The sequence below is a fragment of the Colobus angolensis genome, unplaced genomic scaffold (genome assembly GCF_000951035.1).
Source record: "Colobus angolensis palliatus isolate OR3802 unplaced genomic scaffold, Cang.pa_1.0 Scaffold50, whole genome shotgun sequence".
NCBI lineage: Eukaryota > Metazoa > Chordata > Mammalia > Primates > Cercopithecidae > Colobus > Colobus angolensis.
In genome coordinates, this window is record NW_012118488.1 from 5,792,026 (window position 1) to 5,809,453 (window position 17,428).

General features: G+C 43.8%; 1 protein-coding gene across 3 annotated transcripts in view; it reads right to left on the reverse strand.

Annotated features, from left to right (window-relative positions):
• The window catches only part of CA10 (carbonic anhydrase X), a 560,843-nt gene that overhangs the window by 9,222 nt on the left and 534,193 nt on the right, over window positions 1-17,428 (reverse strand). For all 3 annotated transcript variants that reach the window (XM_011959997.1, XM_011959996.1, XM_011959998.1), the window contains exons 6-7: window positions 12,073-12,168; window positions 7,624-7,696 (exon numbers count right to left, since the gene is read on the reverse strand). In XM_011959997.1, coding sequence (XP_011815387.1) covers window positions 7,624-7,696; window positions 12,073-12,168 — 169 coding nt within the window. The remainder of the gene's footprint in view (window positions 1-7,623; window positions 7,697-12,072; window positions 12,169-17,428) is intronic.

Sequence of the window (17,428 nt, forward strand, 5' to 3'; positions counted from 1 at the left end):
ACCTTTGGTTTTTTGACATGTTCTTGATGAACCTGTGATTTATCTTATACTGAGTTCTTAGTCATGGTTACAACTCCCAAGCTGACTTTTTCTTTTTGTAGGAGACGTACACTGTGATAAAATGCCTAGGACCACATGGGGTGGGTGGGGGAAAACTTTCCCTCAGTCTGAGCTTTTTTTTTTTTAGTCTGCATTTAACAGGCAGCCTCTGTTAAACGCATCGTGCTTACTCATGTGGACCACTGATGAGATTTAATATTGCCCGGCTTCCTGCTTATGAAGTTCCCATTCAAAGAGAACTATTCCAATGAGAACAAGGCACGGCAGTTTCAGAGATCAATACTGGACTTGTTCCTGATCAATATGGAACTATTTGGCAATTTTCTCATATAGAATGACATTTCCCCTTGTATTCTGAGGCAAATTCAACTGAAATGAAAAAAGGCAATTACTAAAGAATGAAGTAATATGATATTTTGTTTTACACAAACAATAAATGAAAAAAGGGGCCTCTGAGAATTGGATTCATGGAGGTGAGCTGCTCCTGTTCTGTTCCTTGCTGACGTGAGTAACTACTTAGATTGCAACATGGAAAGTGGTGTGCTGCGTTTCGCATTCTGTGAAAACATTTCCAAAGCCGTTCCTTTGAAATGAGAGTACAAGTTCAATTAAGCATAGAGAAAGGCACCAGGAGCAATGTGCTTAAACTCCTTGGTGATATTTCATCACATTTAACACTGTGTCCTCTGAGGAGCGGCGCATAAAACACTTCCCAAAGAACTGAGAAGTATAAGGCAGTTCCAAGTTGGTCTGTCCTGGCCTACACATTCATCTTTTAGCTGAATAGAATATCTGGGGGTTGGGGGAGGTAAAGCAGTTATAAACAGGTACGACTGAAAAAAATGCTTTAAGGGGCTTGTGCCACGTGTCAAAACGCTGTATTTGAAAGCTCTCCTCCAGATGCCTTCAGTGATGTGGTTTTATTTCCTTAGAGGAAATACTTTAAGACAATAGCCGTATCTCTTTTTTTTTATTTTTTATTTGAGATGGAGTCTCACTCTGTTGCCCAGGCTGGAGTGCAGTGGCGTGATCTTGGTTCACCGTAACCTCCGCCTCCCAGGTTCCAGTGATTGTCCTGCCTCAGCCTCCTGAGTAGCTGGGATTATAGGTGCCTGCCACCATGCCCAGCTAATATTTGTATTTTTGGTAGAGACAGGGTTTCACCATGGTGGCCATGCTGGTCTCGAACTCTTGACTTCAGGTAATCTGCCCATCTCTGCCTCCCAAAATGCGGGGATTATAAACGTGAGTCACCACGCCCGGCCACCATACCTTTTTAAATTTGAAATTTGTGATCCTTTGGATTCTTATTGGACTAAAGCTCACCACTGTATTTATTACCCATGAAATGAATGGGGCTTGTGAGATTGAAGGAGAATGAAGCTACCAAAATAATACTGTCCTAGGATGTTGGAAGAAAGTGTTTTATATGCAGTGTTCTAATAACGATTCCCTCTTACCCACTTAAGAAGCCTCTTTACACTCCATCAGTCGCTAGTTTAGCCACTTGAAAATAGCATAAAATCTCTTTTTAAAAAATAATGCTGGCTTACTGAAATCGGGTAGATAATAAAATAAGAATACTACCTTTTATTTAATTGGGATTCTGTTAATTAATGCCAATTAATTAACACAAGAAAAATGAGGGATATTAGCATTATTCCAATACACTACATTAAAAAATTAAAATACCTCAAGTAAATTATCAGTATCTCCTCCAGAAAATCCATTCAGAAAATCTATTTTTCAATGTCATGATTTCAGTCTTAACCTCCAATCTGTTGAAGGGGAATTTGACTTTAATAAAATGGATTTTCTTTAGAAGACTTTCTAAATTCAGCCCAAATTTAGTTCAGGCTGGTTTCTTTCATTGTCAGTCCCAGTTAGAGTGTTTTATAAGTTTCACTCAGACACATGAAATCTAAGCTTGCAAGGAAAGTAGTAGAATCTCATTAAATCATTACCATCCACTGCATGGATTCAAGCACAGGAGTGGTGTTTCATTTAAAGTAAGTAAATTCTGTTGACTCTGTGTCCTGTATTGCATTTACCTTCAACATAATTTTTATTTGGCATCATAGCAACCTGCCTCCTGCCCTGAAGGAAGCTGGATTTGACAGTCACGTACCTTAGGACAACTTAGAAATACACGTTCATTGTACACCTAGTTTATAACCGCTCATTGTTCAGGCATTTGACTCATTACCTTGTTTGATTCTCACGCCAAGCATCTCAACATCAGCATTAATATCCTCCTCTTACAGATGGGGGAGGTGTTTAGAAGGTTGCTTGAGGTCAGGCAACAAAAGGAAGTGGTAGAGCCAGGATAGGAGCCCAGATCTCTCTTCACTAGAACACACTGCCTCCCATGGGTGTGGTGCCTTTACCAGCATAACATTTAGCTTCCAAAATTCCCAATCCTCTTGGCGAGATTCTCCCTCTTTACTCCTTGTATGAATTTCCTGGCATTAATTTTTTTTTTTTTAACTGGCTCAAAAGAATGATTTTGCACAGTTCCCCTTTTTTTCCTGGTCATTCATTCTGTGTCCAATCCTACAAACTGGGCAAATGGACTGTGTCTCTTCCAGCTGCCATGTTGTGATTTCACCCCACTGCCTCCATGCCTGCAGCAGCTCCCTGCACCACCTCAGCGAGCCGATGAGGCAGCCACGTGGGAGCCTCTTCCAGGGTGGGATTTTAAAGATATCTTTAGAAGTGATTTTTCAATCCTAAGTCATGGAGATTTGAGTTGCTCTTTCAAAAGTGAGGACATGTCCCGCCTCTCTTCTCTATTTATTCTTACTCCCAGGATTTCACCAACGTTTAAACGCCATCTGGATGCCAGCGTCTTCCACATTTATATCTCCAGTTCTCTCTCCTGAAATCTAGACTCATATATCCAACTGCCTACTCTACACCTCTTCTTGGGTACCTTATAAACATCTCAAGCTGAACATGTTCAAAACTTCTGATTTCCTCTCCACCCACGAATATGCTTCATCCACAGTCTCCCCATCTCAGTGGATGAAAATGTCTTCCTTGCAGTTGCTCAGACTAAAAGCCTTACAGTCATCCCTCACTCCCCTCTTTCTCTCACATAAAACATCAGACATATTATCAGATATATCAGTACACTTCTTGGCTTTTTTTTTTTTTTTTTTTTTTTTTTGAGACAGAGTCTTGCTTTGTTGCCCAGGCTGGAGTGCAATGGTGCGATCTCAGCTCACTGCAACCTCTGCCTCCCACGTTCAAGTGATTCTCCTGCCTCAGCCTCCCGAGTAGCTGGAATTATAGGCGCGTGCCACTACGCCCAGCTACTTTTTGTATTTTTAGTAGAGGTGGGGTCTCACCATCTCTACTGACCTGACCTGACCTGATGGGGTCAGGCTGGTCTCGAACTCCTGACCTCGTGATCCACCTGCCTCGGACTCCCAAAGTGCTCGGATTACAGGTGTGAGCCACTGTGCCTGGTCTCTTGGCATTTTCTTTAAAATATACCCAATTATTTCTCACCATCTCCCTGCCAATCCCCATCAGCCTGGTCATGGTGAGTGCCATCGTCTCATCATTTGGGTTGCTGCAATCCTCTTCTATTGTTGACTCTACCCCTTGTAATGTATTCTCAACCAAGCATTGAGGCGATCCTTTTGTCAGCAGATTATGTCACTCTGCTTAAATTCCTAGATTGGCTTTTTGTTACAATGACCTTCAAAGGGCAGATTTGCAGAAGACCAACCCCCTCTAGAATTAATCTCTGTGCCTTCTCTGGTGACTATGTCAATAATGGCAATGTCACTGTGTCCATCTGAATGACTGATTTCCACTGGAGGTACCATGTTCAGGGCCAGGCAGGAGTTGGAGAGAGCTTAGGTCAGGATGGGCTTGAACTGCCAAAGTTCCCATCAGTTCTGTGGTTAGTATATGTCCCTTTCAAGTGGAGGCACATGCAAACAGCAAAAAGATGCTTCTTCAAACTGAACCAAAGTTGGAATTAAGAGAAACATGCTGATAAGTTTCATGGAATATGAAAGTATCTTCATTGCAATTAGTTTTAAGACCCTGGACCTAAGCTTTCCTTCCTCCTTAGGGAGAAAGCATGATAGGAAGGAAAAGCAGAGGAAACAGTACCCAGGAAGACCCGTATTTGGATTCTTGCTCTTCCACCATGGAATAATAGAGTATTTTTCAGGAAATGTTCACTTCTTCCTCATCTTCGTCTCCTTGGGAGGATTTTCATGTTGAGCTTGGCCATATGGCTTGCTTTGGCTTGTGGAAGTGGACAGAGTGAATGTGTGAGTTTCATGACTAGGTCTTAAGTCACATCACTTATTTCTTCCCTCTACCATGAGAACTGCTTGCCCTGGATATCATCTCGATCCTAGAAAAATGAGAGCCACGTGGAGCTGAGCTGCTTCAGCTCACTTGCAGACCTGTAGCTGGAAGCAGATCCACCCCTACCACCCACAGAGGCAGCAATAAGAAATCGATGCTTATCATTTGAATGCTTGTTTATTACACAGAAGTTGCTGACTGATACGGCCATTAAATGTGTGTCATTGGTCAAATGACTTCACCTCTTGAAGCCTTGATTTTTCCCATCTGTAAACTGGGGATGGCAATCATACCACTCTGAAGGACTTCATTAGCCACTAGGTAAGGGGCCTGCATGTAAAGCATAGACCTTGGTGTGTGGAAAGTGCTCAGTAAGCATCATCTCCATAATCCTGTGGCTCAGCACCTTGCAGAGTGGATACTACATCTAAATGAGCAGGGCAAATTGAAGCTATGCTGGTGTGAAGTTCTGGGTAGCAGCAGTAGAAAGGGCAGGGGTGGAGGTTAGGTGTCCCTCAGTAGCACAGTAGAAATGGTGGGGTGAGGAGTTGATTTCTGTCTCTCGCTCACTTAGAAGGACAGAAGCAGGATACCCTGATGGGGCCGCCTGAGTTGTCTTCATCATAACCTGAATTTATGGGCCTGTGCTGGCCTAACCTGCTGCCTGTTTGGAGAGCCTCGGGAGAGACTTCCAGTCTTGTGTTTCCCACCCACTGGCTGTGTTCTAGTGAATGACTCCTGTACCAGACTCCCCTGCCTGCCACTGGGCCAACTTTCTGGCTGCCGTAGGGACAAAAGAGAGCTGTGGTTTTCTGCTGTGCAAATCAATCCCTTTCTGCCACAGTGTCCTGGGCAAAGCAGTGTTGAGGTCATTCCCATGAATTGGCCATCATTATCCCTGCAGTGCTGCTCCCTTCAGGTATGTGACAAAGGTCACAACAGAGGACACCTCCATTACTCCCTGTTGGATTATAGGAGCTCAAAATTCCTGTTATTAGGGGGCCTAAATCAACTACGTTTCCCCATGCAGGCCAGGATCTCTTTATCTTGCTTTGGCTCCCCTTTCTTTTCCCTGGGCCCTGAGAGGTATAGAGTATGGGGATCAGAAGCGGGGGTGCTCCTGCTGTCTTCTATTTGTATTTCTAGGAATGTGTCTTCAGAGGTGGTAAGGGTGTTTAAATGTCTGCCTGCCTTCTGCATAAACACCTTAACATGGCTCAAGATCTGGTTCCAGAACATCTTTCTTGCCACTCCCTCTGCCCCATCACAGCTCCTGAAAGAGGCCATTCACCCTTCTAGTCACCCAGGCCATCACCAATGCTTGTTGGGTGTGCCTCATCTTAGGCACTGAGACGAAGAGCTGATGAAGACAGAGTTCCTCCCTCTGAACTCTTTGCTGGCCTTCAGTACCCTCCAGGTTTTGTGCATGTGGCTCTCCACACTTGGAATGCTTTTCCTTCCCTCCCTCCCTTTCTTGCTTTCCTTCCTTTCCTTCCTTCCTTCCATCTTTCCCTTCTTCCCTGCCTCCCCTTCCACTCCCTCCCCACTCTTGCTCCTCCCTTGGTGGCCCAAGTCACATCATTTAATATTAATCAGACCAGTGCTGGGGGCGGGGTGGTAGGGTGGGGAGGAAAGTCCCTCTAATGATTTACTCTGCAACTGGCAATCTGTTAGACTGTGTGTTGGGGCTTAATGTGTGATTTCATGCATTTTCACGGTCTCTAAATTGCAAATCCAAGATTATTTGAAAACATTTTATTTAATTTTCATGCTTTTTTAATCAAAAAAGTTAAAAGAATAATAATCTTTTATGGGCAGTTATAAATGTGCTATTTACACACAAGACAGAAATATCTCCCTTAGCTGAGCAATCTGTGTGTGCTTAGAGAGGACTCCGTAAGAATACTAATGAGAAAAGGCAGAATATGCTTGGAGACAACTTAATTCATTCTTCTGGGAAATGTCTATCTAGATGGAGTAGGATTCTCCAGGTTCATTCCTCAGCCCTACCAGCCTCCCAGCCTCTGCAGATGGGAGGGACTTGGCGGTGAGCACCTGGTAGTTGTAGGGCTGCTGTCTGGGCCATCTTTCCATCCCTGGAGCCTCGCTTGGTGTCTGTCATGTGGAAGGCATGCAGGAAACGTGTGTCGGGTAAGTGAGTAAACGGCTGAGTGAAGGATTCTCCATACTCTCCCTTGGCAGTCCAAGATGAGATCTGTACACATTCTTTTTTTTTTTTTTCACATTGCCATTGGAGATAGAAGCAGCAGACACAGCTGAGCTCCTGGCTTGGTGAAGGGCACACCAAGGGGATGTGGGGTGCTGGGATGTTTGCCAACTGTTTTTCACTTTTGTGAGAATTATTATTTACCTATTGCTTGATTCAGAATCCCAGACCTAGAAGGACTTTAGAAACTTGAAGTTCAACTTTTTTACTTTACAAGATGAATGACAGTCAAAGTGAGGAAACTCCTTGATAAAGGACAAAGCCAAGACTTGAATCCCAGTATCCTGCTCACTCCTAATTAGGTAGAGACAATCTTTTTTTCCTCATATTATTTCTTTCATCTATGGGTGTGTGCTATCTCACCCAACTTTTCCTAAATCCTGCATCTTCTGGGATTGCTGGGGATGACAGCAGCACCTTTTTCCTTCCTCCTTCAACTTTGCACTGTTCTCTCTTCTGTGTAAGGAGTCGGGGGATAAAACACTCTGGAAACCCAAGGAAACTGGACAAAGTCCTCTACATCCATGGGCCACACATGTGGATAAAGAGAGATGCCATCCTGTCTCTGCCTGGAAAGGAGACCCAGCCACACACAGAACTGGTCTAGCTGAGGACTTCTGTAAGTGTTGTGATCGGATCCATAGTACCTGATGAGTGCTTTCTTAATCCCATAATTGGCAAAGCCCCAACTGTGGCCAGCTGACATGGAGGAGTGTATCAGCCAGCAGAGTCCCCTGGCTCATTACCAATCTGTGGGATAAAGATGACCACCATAATCATAATCATTATTGCCTTAGGCATGGATGACAAAGGCACCCTAGGGACTTCTGCTTGAAATGAGCTGCTTCTTAGCCAAACCCTACTCTCTAGAGTGACTTTCTACAGAATTGCAGGATCATGAAACTGAAAAGGGCCCATAGAGATCATCAGTTCTGGCTTCCTGCCTTCAGGCAGGTCTAACCTTTATAGAATAGTTGCTGTAGAGGAAATTGAACCAAACTTACTTTTATATGTTATTCTTGTGATAGTATCTCTGTTGAGCATTCGATTAAGAAATGGATTTGATGAATCAGAAACCTAGAGGAGAAAAGAAAATATTAATGACTGGGCATCACTCTTGCAGCACAGACATCTCCCCGTGGCATTCACTTATTCATTCATAGTTACTGAGTACCTACCATGAGTCAAACACAATGACAGCTGGAAATTCAGAGAGCAAAGCCAGAGTCCCTACTCTCAAGGACAGCCCAGTCTAGAGAGGAAGACAGGTAAGTGAACAAACCACTCTCATATAGTGTGGAGAGTGCCATGATTGAGTCATTGGTGTAATGATGTTGGAGGAAGACCAGCTACCACCTGAGAATTTAAGTCATGAGTCTGGGAGGGTGGGTAGAAGTTAACAAAGTGTTCTGGTGATAGAGAGTGAAAAGGGATGAAAAACAAGGAAAAGCATTTCATACCGAGAATCTGTACATACATGGACACGGGGAAGTGAGAACTAGGCATGCTCATGCAAGGACTTCAGTGTACTTGGAGTTGAGAGTGTGGGGAAGGAGAGGAGATGATCCTAGAAAGATTGGCAGGGGCCAGATCATGTCAGGCTTTTAAGCAAGGTAGGGATTGGCATGTTAGGAAGGGGAAATTCATCTAGGTAGAGAGTGAGACATAAAGAGTACCCAGAATAGAGGTATAAGGAAATGGGAAAAAAAACCCCTGCAAAGTAGTATAGGATTTTGGTATATCACTGCTCATTATTGCATGAACTGAGTATGTCATAAGCCATGTAATTCAATCAATCCATCCACCATCCATCCATCCATCCAATAAATACTTGCAGAGGGTCTATCATGGGCCAAACATTGTACCAGATGTTCAGGGATCCGTTCCCATTTTATGCCTATGCCCTTATAGCTTCAAATTCCTCCTTTGGGAGAAGAAACCAGGTTTTCAGGGGCTTCAGTAGGGAACCATCATTGATGAGACTGTGATGTGGCCCTACATGAGAAAAGGGTTTTCTTAACAACATTTGTTTACTCAGCCTTTTCTGGGGTACCATTGTTCATCCTAGTCATTTCTCTCCTACCTTGCTTAGCTCTGCTCTGTAATTTATGCCTCAGCGGCTAATCGGATGTTGTGACACATCAACATTTTAAATCTGATTTATCTGAGGGTTGGAAAAATTGCAGTAGATGATTATTATTATTAGATAAGCAACAGGTAATTTTAGCTTGGAGAAAGCACAGACTGTTTATTTTCCCTCCATCTGTCTCTCTTTTTGCAGTTTCCTGGCTATGTTGTGGTGAGACACACACCAAAGGGAGCTTGGTGAGTGACAATGCCCAATGGAGGTAAAAGTCCACCCCTAAATATAAAAAGTCCCAAATTAAATACTGTTGCTCCCCTCAGTGCTATATTCAACATCTACTTTGACATCCTCTTCAGTCATTTAAAAGATAGCTTGAAGCCTGCTCCTGGTGCTGATGCACCCCATGAAAGAAAGATGGCTAGGAATATATTGTCGTGGCAGGTAAGGGATCTGTTATGTACCTTACTCCCTGGGTGCCTTGAGCTCCTGGTACCTGGTGAGTCTGGGCAGCCCTTATGTTGGGACCAGACTGTTTTGAGCTGATTAAAAATAATTGAAACATTTCCAAAGTGCACACAGATGATTTGTGGGCTCTAGTGTGTTGGCTGCGTGGGTGAGAGGATAAAATATGTACTTGGTATAAGTGAGCTTAAGTGGGAAGTTAATGGTGTGTGATTGAGCAGCAATTACAGCCAAATCTCAGTTCCCCGTGGTCACAGCAAAGGTGGGGGATTTGTGGAGGACACAGATAAATAAAACAGATAAGCAAGTATCTCCTTTTAGACAGTAACTCCAACTTTTCTTATGGCACAGCTTTTAGCCAGGGTGATAACTCTAGGGCTAAACTACCAGGATGTGGGGCTTGTCATATCCCATTCCTGCCCACCCTGCTGGGAAGGGAAGGGCAGAGAGTTCAGAAGGAGGGGAGGACAACTACAAGAAGCTGTGAACCCTTAGGGACCAAGAGCTTTATTCGTCTTACTTCTGGGTACCAGTGCCTAGCAGAGGGCTGACCTGTAGTACCCCATGCTCCATCAGAGTTTTGAGATGAGTGAATGGTCAGCCACAGTGTAAATAACTCATGGTGGAGTTGATTTTCTGGGAGTTGATTATATGGAGGGAAGGCAGAAATGTTGTGGCTTATTTTGAGATCTAGCAAGAAAGCTTCAGGTCTGCTCAGGGAAACAATGGCTTCATCCCTAGGAGTGAAACTGACCTGAGAAGATGCAGGAGCTAGTCATTATCCCTTCACTGGCCTCAGGGTCTACAGGCTAAGTTCCTTTCAACAACCTATGGGCAAGCAACCAGGACCTGCTAACCCCAACTGCTAGTCATGAGCTCGGTAGGAATGAACGTTTCTGTAGGAGCTTGTGAAACACACTAGTAGTTTGCTGTTGGCTTCCCAGTGTATCCATCACTCTGTCAGCTGTCATGTGCCTGTGCTTCCGGAATGACAGTCACTGATTCAAGCTTTCAGTCACGTGAGGCAAAGTCCGGACCAAGGCCGAGACACTCTCCAAAGGACAGGAATTGCAGGGGCAGGCAGGATCTGTGCTGGGAAAGCCATAGGGGGAGGTGAGCTCCTGGACACACATGACAATATTGTGACATATGTACAGGCTTCACAGTACGGCCCAGGTTGAATGTACAAATTGGTGATCAATGCCATAATCAGGGCTTCATTAAGAGATACAGGAATTTGCCCTGTGCTTATGAGTAGCATGGGGTTGTGAGGAGCATGGGAAAAAGGTTTTAAAATGTCATTTTTTCCCTTCTTGCCCTCACTTGCTTTCTCCCAGCTCTGTTGGAAAGGGATAGAATGAGTAAGCCATTCTTTCGTGAGTATTAAAGTCAGGGAAGACTTGGATCCTCTCCTGGCTGGGCTGTGATAAGCGACATGAACTTGGGTGAAATGCCAAAGGTTTTCTGAATGATTTTACTCATCTGTAAGATACAACACAAATGCCCAACTCTGAGTTTATTACTAAACAATAAAATAGATGTAAAATACATATCATAGTGTCTGGCATTCAGAAATCTACTGTTGATCATTCCAGGGTTTGTGATGATGCCAGGAGATACCATTAGGATCTGTGCTGGGACCAGTTTCCTTTGAGATGTCATGTCGAGTATCATAAAGGCATAAAAGCCTAAAAATATGCTTCCCTGGCCAAATGTCCCTTCCTCTCTTTGCTAATGACCAACCAGAGGAGGCTGAGCTTAGTGGCCATGGATAGCAACATGCCACAGATGCTCCATCGAGCCCCTGCCCAGTGCATAGGTCTGCCATGATCTGACCGAGGGGAGGGTGAGGAAGTTAGGAGGGGGCACAGCATGAATGACCAGGGAGGGTGAAGTGCCTACTGCACAGGGGAATGCTTTTGTGGGGGTGGGGAGAGGGAGTAGTGCCCTAGGTACCCATTCTTTTGAGTAATAATGATGTCATCATGACAGCCCTGTTAAAATTCCCTGGTGGCAAATGCTGGGTTTCTATTGATGATCTTCATCAGATTCTGATTGGGGCACTTTCTCTAATGATCTGGCCAAAACGTCCCCAGGGTCTAGCAGGGTGACTGCTAATGTTTGGAACTGCCATACATTGCTTTTTAAACATTTTTTCTAATTAGAAAAGCAATTTCTTTTTTTATTAAAAAATTTGCATACCTGCTTCTCTCTACATCTGCTAAAATGTTAAAGGTATTTGTTTGTTTGTTTGTTTTTTTAACAAATTAGAATGTGCTTGGTTGGAGATTTTATGTTGTCATTGTTGACTGTTAGGGAGATGTGGAGTTTCCTTAGAATGTCATAAAGTCAGTGTGGGTAATCTTATTACCAGGGATGCTTATGAAGGAATGGGAGAGCGAGACAGAAAGATGATGCTTAGAGCAATTGTGAGGAAGCTGGAAGGAGCTATTTAGTGCAGTGCCTGGAGGGAAGAGACGTCTTGCTGCTTCCTGTGTTTATAAGGGGCAGCTGAATGGTGAACAGGACTTTAATCCTGTGGGGCATTAGTGAGCCACCTGCCCTTCTAGTATTGCATCCTTCTGATTTGACTACATTAGGTGGGTCCCAAGGCCTGTTCCTGGATTCAGCCCCCTTTTTCTTTCTAGGACAGAAGCTGCTTGAATCCTCAGGCCCAGATGCTCTGAAATGGAGCTCATCATTTTTGCATCTCACTGCAGGGGACCTCATTTTTCATAAATCTCATGTATATAAAAATCTCATGTATATAAAAGGCACCACCCTGTAGTTTTCTTAGGCATGGATAGCACCCCTTTTAATATTTCTAACTCCAACAGAGACCATAAATTGGTATTCTGATTGAGGTGGGGATGGTGAGAAGAATGAAGGAATGCAAGAGACTTACTTTTATAAATATAGAAACTACCACCAATCCATTTGGACTCTTCGCAGCTTCTGTGACATTTGTATATAGCTCATGGTTATAGTGGATGAGCTGCACCTGGCAGGAGGGAAAAACAAGAATCAGAACAATAATCCAACATTAAAAGGTAGGAGGCATAGCACTTGCCCCTACATAAGGGTAAACTGCAAAGTATATTGAGGAACAATTTGGAAGACAGTCTTAATTGAAGGGATTTCAGAGGGATATGTGTGCGCGTGTGTGTAAAATGCATGCACACACACACAAAAATACCCACACATATTTGCAAATGTTTTCTGGTAACAAGCATGCTTTTAATAAGCTCAGAGCCCATCTGGCTCTGGCTCCATCCCAGGACATTTCCCCTAAAGCACGTGTAAAGTGAATTTTCCTTGTTAGGAATGGAACTGCCCTGTAGGGGTGGACGTTGTGTCCCTGCTGCACCAACAGCTGCCACTGGCAGCCAGTAAATCTTCCTCACAGCCTCGGGGCAAACAGGGAATTGTTAGGTCCTGGGTCAGCCATGACCTGGGATGAAACTGGCTAGCCTGCAAGATGCAGTAGTAGCCGATGGATCAGGCTTCTGATGCATCAGCCTGCTCCGGTCATCTGGTTGTGCAGGACTTGATTTCCTCCTCATTCAACAAGGATCAGTCCACCTGTTGAGCCTTTTCCCTGTTACTTATTTTTTTTAAATTCATTTTTAAAAATTGTGCATAAGCATACATACATGTTCAAACAGATGTTTCAGCCATTTTCAGCTACATGATCATGTTACCCCACATCACTGGGATCAATTGTTTCCTCTGAAAAATGCATAAGATGATCTCTTCTTAAAATTCATCTCAGGGCTGTGATTTTAAAATAGTTTTTTCTTAACAGTATGGAAGCAAAATTTTTTTTTTTTTTTGAGTTGGAGTCTCGCTGTGTCACCCAGGCTGGAGTGCAGTGGCGTGATCTTGGCTCACTTCAAGCTCCGCCTCCCAGGTTCAAGTGATTCTCCTGCCTCAGCCTCCCATGTAGCTGTAGCTGGGACTACAGGTGCATGTCACCACGTCAGGCTAATTTTTTGTATTTTTAGTAGAGACGGGGTTTCACCGTGTTAGCCAGGATGGTCTTGATCTCCTGACCTCGTGATCCATCTGCTTTGGCCTCCCAAAGTGCTGGGATTACAGGTGTGAGCCACTGCACCCAGCTGGAAGCATAATTTTTTAACAAATTAAAATATAGAAGTAAAAGTGATGCCCCCCTACCACCTCTTTCTAATTCTAGTCCACGCCATACACACAACTATTAACAGTTTAGTGTACATCCTTGTGGTTACTTGTTTTGTGCTTATAAATCACACAAACACACATTAGGGTATAAAAAACAATAAATTCCCTAGTCCACAGTAAGTGTTAGAAAGAGACGATTCATAATTATGATTCTGAACTTGATTTTTTAAAATTTAAAAGTAGTTTGTAGTGATCTTTCTAAGTCAATGCATATAGATCTCCCCAAGTCTTCCTAATAACTATAGAATTCTCAGTTGCACAAATGCCCATAACATATTTAGACATCTTCTCACTGGCTTTCGGGTTGTTTCCATTTTTTTTGTCTCTTATAAACAATGCCACAGCAAGCACATCATATGTCTTTCTGTAATGGTGTTAGCATTTTCCACAGGCTGATTTGAAAATCCAATAAGGTAGTGTGCATAGAAGTGATTTAGTGACTCTGAAAGTGTAGGAGAGTACTCATTATTGCCAATATCTTGTATTGCATTAAAAAAGGTGAAGTTTTAGAAGTTGAGAAATGTGATGATCAAAAAAGATGCTTTTCCTTGAACTTTGAGAAAAATAAACCATATCTAACCCAGTGGTTTGTGACCTTCACTGTGCATCCAGATCGCCTGGGTGCTTTTAAAGCCCACCTGTGACTGTCTATGCCTTCTCACATTCTGATTTAATTGATGTGGGATGATACTTGTATTCATCAAAAGCTTACCAGCTAGAGGGAGGTTGGACTTGAGAACAAGTGGAACATAATCAATGAGCATTAATATCCCATCAATGCCTAATCAGATGGACAGTACCTTGAATCTGAGAATATCCTGAGCTTCCTGAGCGGTAGTGGAACTTCTCATGAAGAGAGCACATATTACTGTTGCTCTTGAAATATCCTATTTGCTTTTTGCTTTTTCACCTATGTAGTTTTGCCAATGAAGATGGATGACTCTACAGTAGCTACTCTGCCATCAGAAAGGCAACCGCAGGCAGGGGTTGCTCTGCCTCTGCAGGACTTTAAATACCCCCCTCCCTTGTACCCCCACACAACCAGGACTTTCTGCAGGTGGAGAAATGTTGCCAGGTGGAAGAATCAGGGACTGGGGGGTTCTCACACACTCAGCACACCTCCCTTCCAATGCTGAGTAAGCTTCTAATGAGAACAAAACACACCCTGCCATCTGCTAAGTTCTTCCCACTGATACAGGTGACCGACAAAATCGCCAGGGAATGTGCTAGTGCTTCCACACATGCCTTGAAGTTACAGCATGTTCTGAACACCAGAGCAGGGATGTGAAAGGCAATCCAGTGGAGTGATCCTTCTGTCCAGCTTGCAAGCCAGAAAAAGGCAGGAAGAAGTCTCCAGGGCCATGGGTTGCCCCATAGGGTGGGATTCTTTCGGGAGCCAGGAACTGTAAGAAAGGAGCTGGCAAGTACAGAGCTGAGGCTGTGCTGTGCTTTAAGCTTAAGTTAACACATTTAAAACTTTGATCGGAAGTCGTGCCTCCTGTCTGTTCCAAGGTGAGTTGGCTAGGATTCTGATATCAGGAGGTTTGGTTTCTATTAGCAGTTGTTGATGGACTGTCTATTGTGTTAGGTTCAACCATATGAAATGGATCTTTTGCTTTACAAAACTGGTGAATTTATAGTTAATACATTCTAGAAATAAAGCTATTTTGAATATGAGTTTTGAGCATTTTCTTTCTGACCCCCAGTCAGACGTTAATAAGATGACATAGAGCTTGGCTATTCAGTGTGTGCTCTAGGGATCAGCAACAGCCGCAGCGTCTAGGAGCTTGTTAGAAATGCACAATCGGGAGCCCCATCCCAGGTCTTCTGAATCAAGATCTGCATTTTCTCAAATTCCTAGTGATTTGGATGCACGCTAAAGTTTCAGAAGTGCTGCTATAGCCGATACTGTTGGCTGGTGAGCAGAGTTCTGTTTTGTCTGACTGTTTACCCCTTCTCTACTTCACTGTGGGTGGGTTAAGGAGCACATGCATCACCTATGTTGGAAAACAGGCTGAGTCTGGATCATAGGACCCCTGGAATGTCAGCAATAGATAGACTTTGAAGCAGGGGAATGAGATAATCAGCATGGACTGTAAGAGGGCAGATTGGAACCAGGAGAAAATAGAGGTGGGAGTTGGGGGGTATTTAACTTCAGGTGATGGCTATTAAGGCAGACATGTGCTCTATAGGCCTTTGCAGTTTATAGAATGTGTATGTTTGTGTGCTGAAGAGGCACCAGGAGATTCCCCAGGCAACAGAACATGTAGGAGCAACAGAAGAGCTCAGGAGACAGCTTGACAGTCACCAGGTTTTTTGTTCTCAGCTGTTAAGAACATGGTTTGGGCATCAAAGATAACCTGGGACCTGTACCGGATCATGCACCAACAGCAGGGCTTAACCACGAAAAAGTGCTGCTTCCTTTCTACTGCCTTCCAGGTCTTTGTTGGTGGTGATCACAGTTCCTGCAGCTGTTGCCTTTGCTCTTCCCTAGTCAGGCACAAGAATGCCAACCCAATACCCACTAACCACTCACAGCATACATGGGGCCAGGTGGGTCTGGAGAAAAGCGGGGTTCACTGCTTTTCCTACCATGAATTTGGGCAATGTGCAAATCACATCCTGCTAGGGACAGAGTATCAGATTGGCAGATGGGTTCTGAAAGTGATGCCTGTGGATTTCTTTTTGCCGTTTATAGGTAACACTTTTAAATCTCAACCATTTAAAGTCTGAATTTTTGAATAACTTGATGGGCCCTAAGCTATACCTTAACTGAGTCCCAATTTTAAGGCTTATGCAGAGTAGTCAGAGTGTCTGATGTGAAACAGATGATCAGTAAGTGATTGTTCAACTCTCTGAGCAAGTGCATGATTTGACTAAGATTGCAGGGACAATAAGAGCAAACTCTTTGGGGGCTAATGATGACATGCTAATTAAACACCACATTCAAGAATCTAAGACATTTATTAAAGAGATGCCTTGAGGGCTTCTGCTAGTTTAGTTGGAATTACCATGTGAAAGGGCTAAACCTGGATTCCTGGAAATTATTTTGTAATCTTGATTTTTTAAATCAGTTTTAGGCGAGTATCCTCCTAGAGAAGCTTCCTGGAAATGCAAGACTGAGAAATGACAGGCAGTCTTCCAGGGAGAATATTACCAGTCTTGCCATGATACTCCCACATGGCAGGTGCCATGATCCAGTGCATTCTCTATATCGAAGTCCTCCATGATCTGATGTGACTTGTCCTTGTCTTCTCATCTCAGAAAGGCTACCTCACCTCAATCCTTTACATGTGTCTGGAATTCATTTGTTCAAAACATCTTTAAGGGCCAACTATGTGCTAAGGTCAATTGGAATAAGACTGAGAAGGTCTTTATCCTCCTAGAGATAGTTTCAGATGGTGGCAAAGATAGCTTTGAAGGAAACAAAACAAGATTTTGACTTACAAAGTGAAAGGCAATAGTGGAAAGAATGGGGACAGGGATGCAGAAGTGGGAGCAACATTCTGTAGTATGGTTGGTGAAAACCTTTGGGTAGGCTAACATTTGAGCCAAATTCTGATGATGATGAGCCAGGTATGGGAAGATCAGAGGGAGGCATATCACTTGTAGAGAGCATGGCCAATGCAAAGAGCCTGAGATAGGGACAAGCAACTAGGAATGGCTGGGAAAGGATGAAGGTGGCTCAAGATGGGATCAGTTCATGCCATGCAAGGCTTTGTAGATCATGGTGAGGAGCTTTGATTTTATTCCGAACACAATAGGAAGTAACAGGTGTTAAAGAAGAAACCAGGGGCGGAGCAAGATGGCTGAATAGGAACAGCTCCAGTCTCCAACTCCCAGCACGAAGGACACAGAAGACCGGTTATTTCTGCATTTTCAACCGAGGTACTGGGGTCATCTCACTAGGGAGTGCCGGACAATCGGTGCTGCTCAGCTGCTGCAGCCTGACCAGCGAGAGCTGAAGCAGGGCGAGGCATCACCTCACCTGGGAAGCACAAGGGGGAAGGGAGTCCCTTTTCCTAGCCAGGGGAACTGAGACATACAACACCTGGAAAATC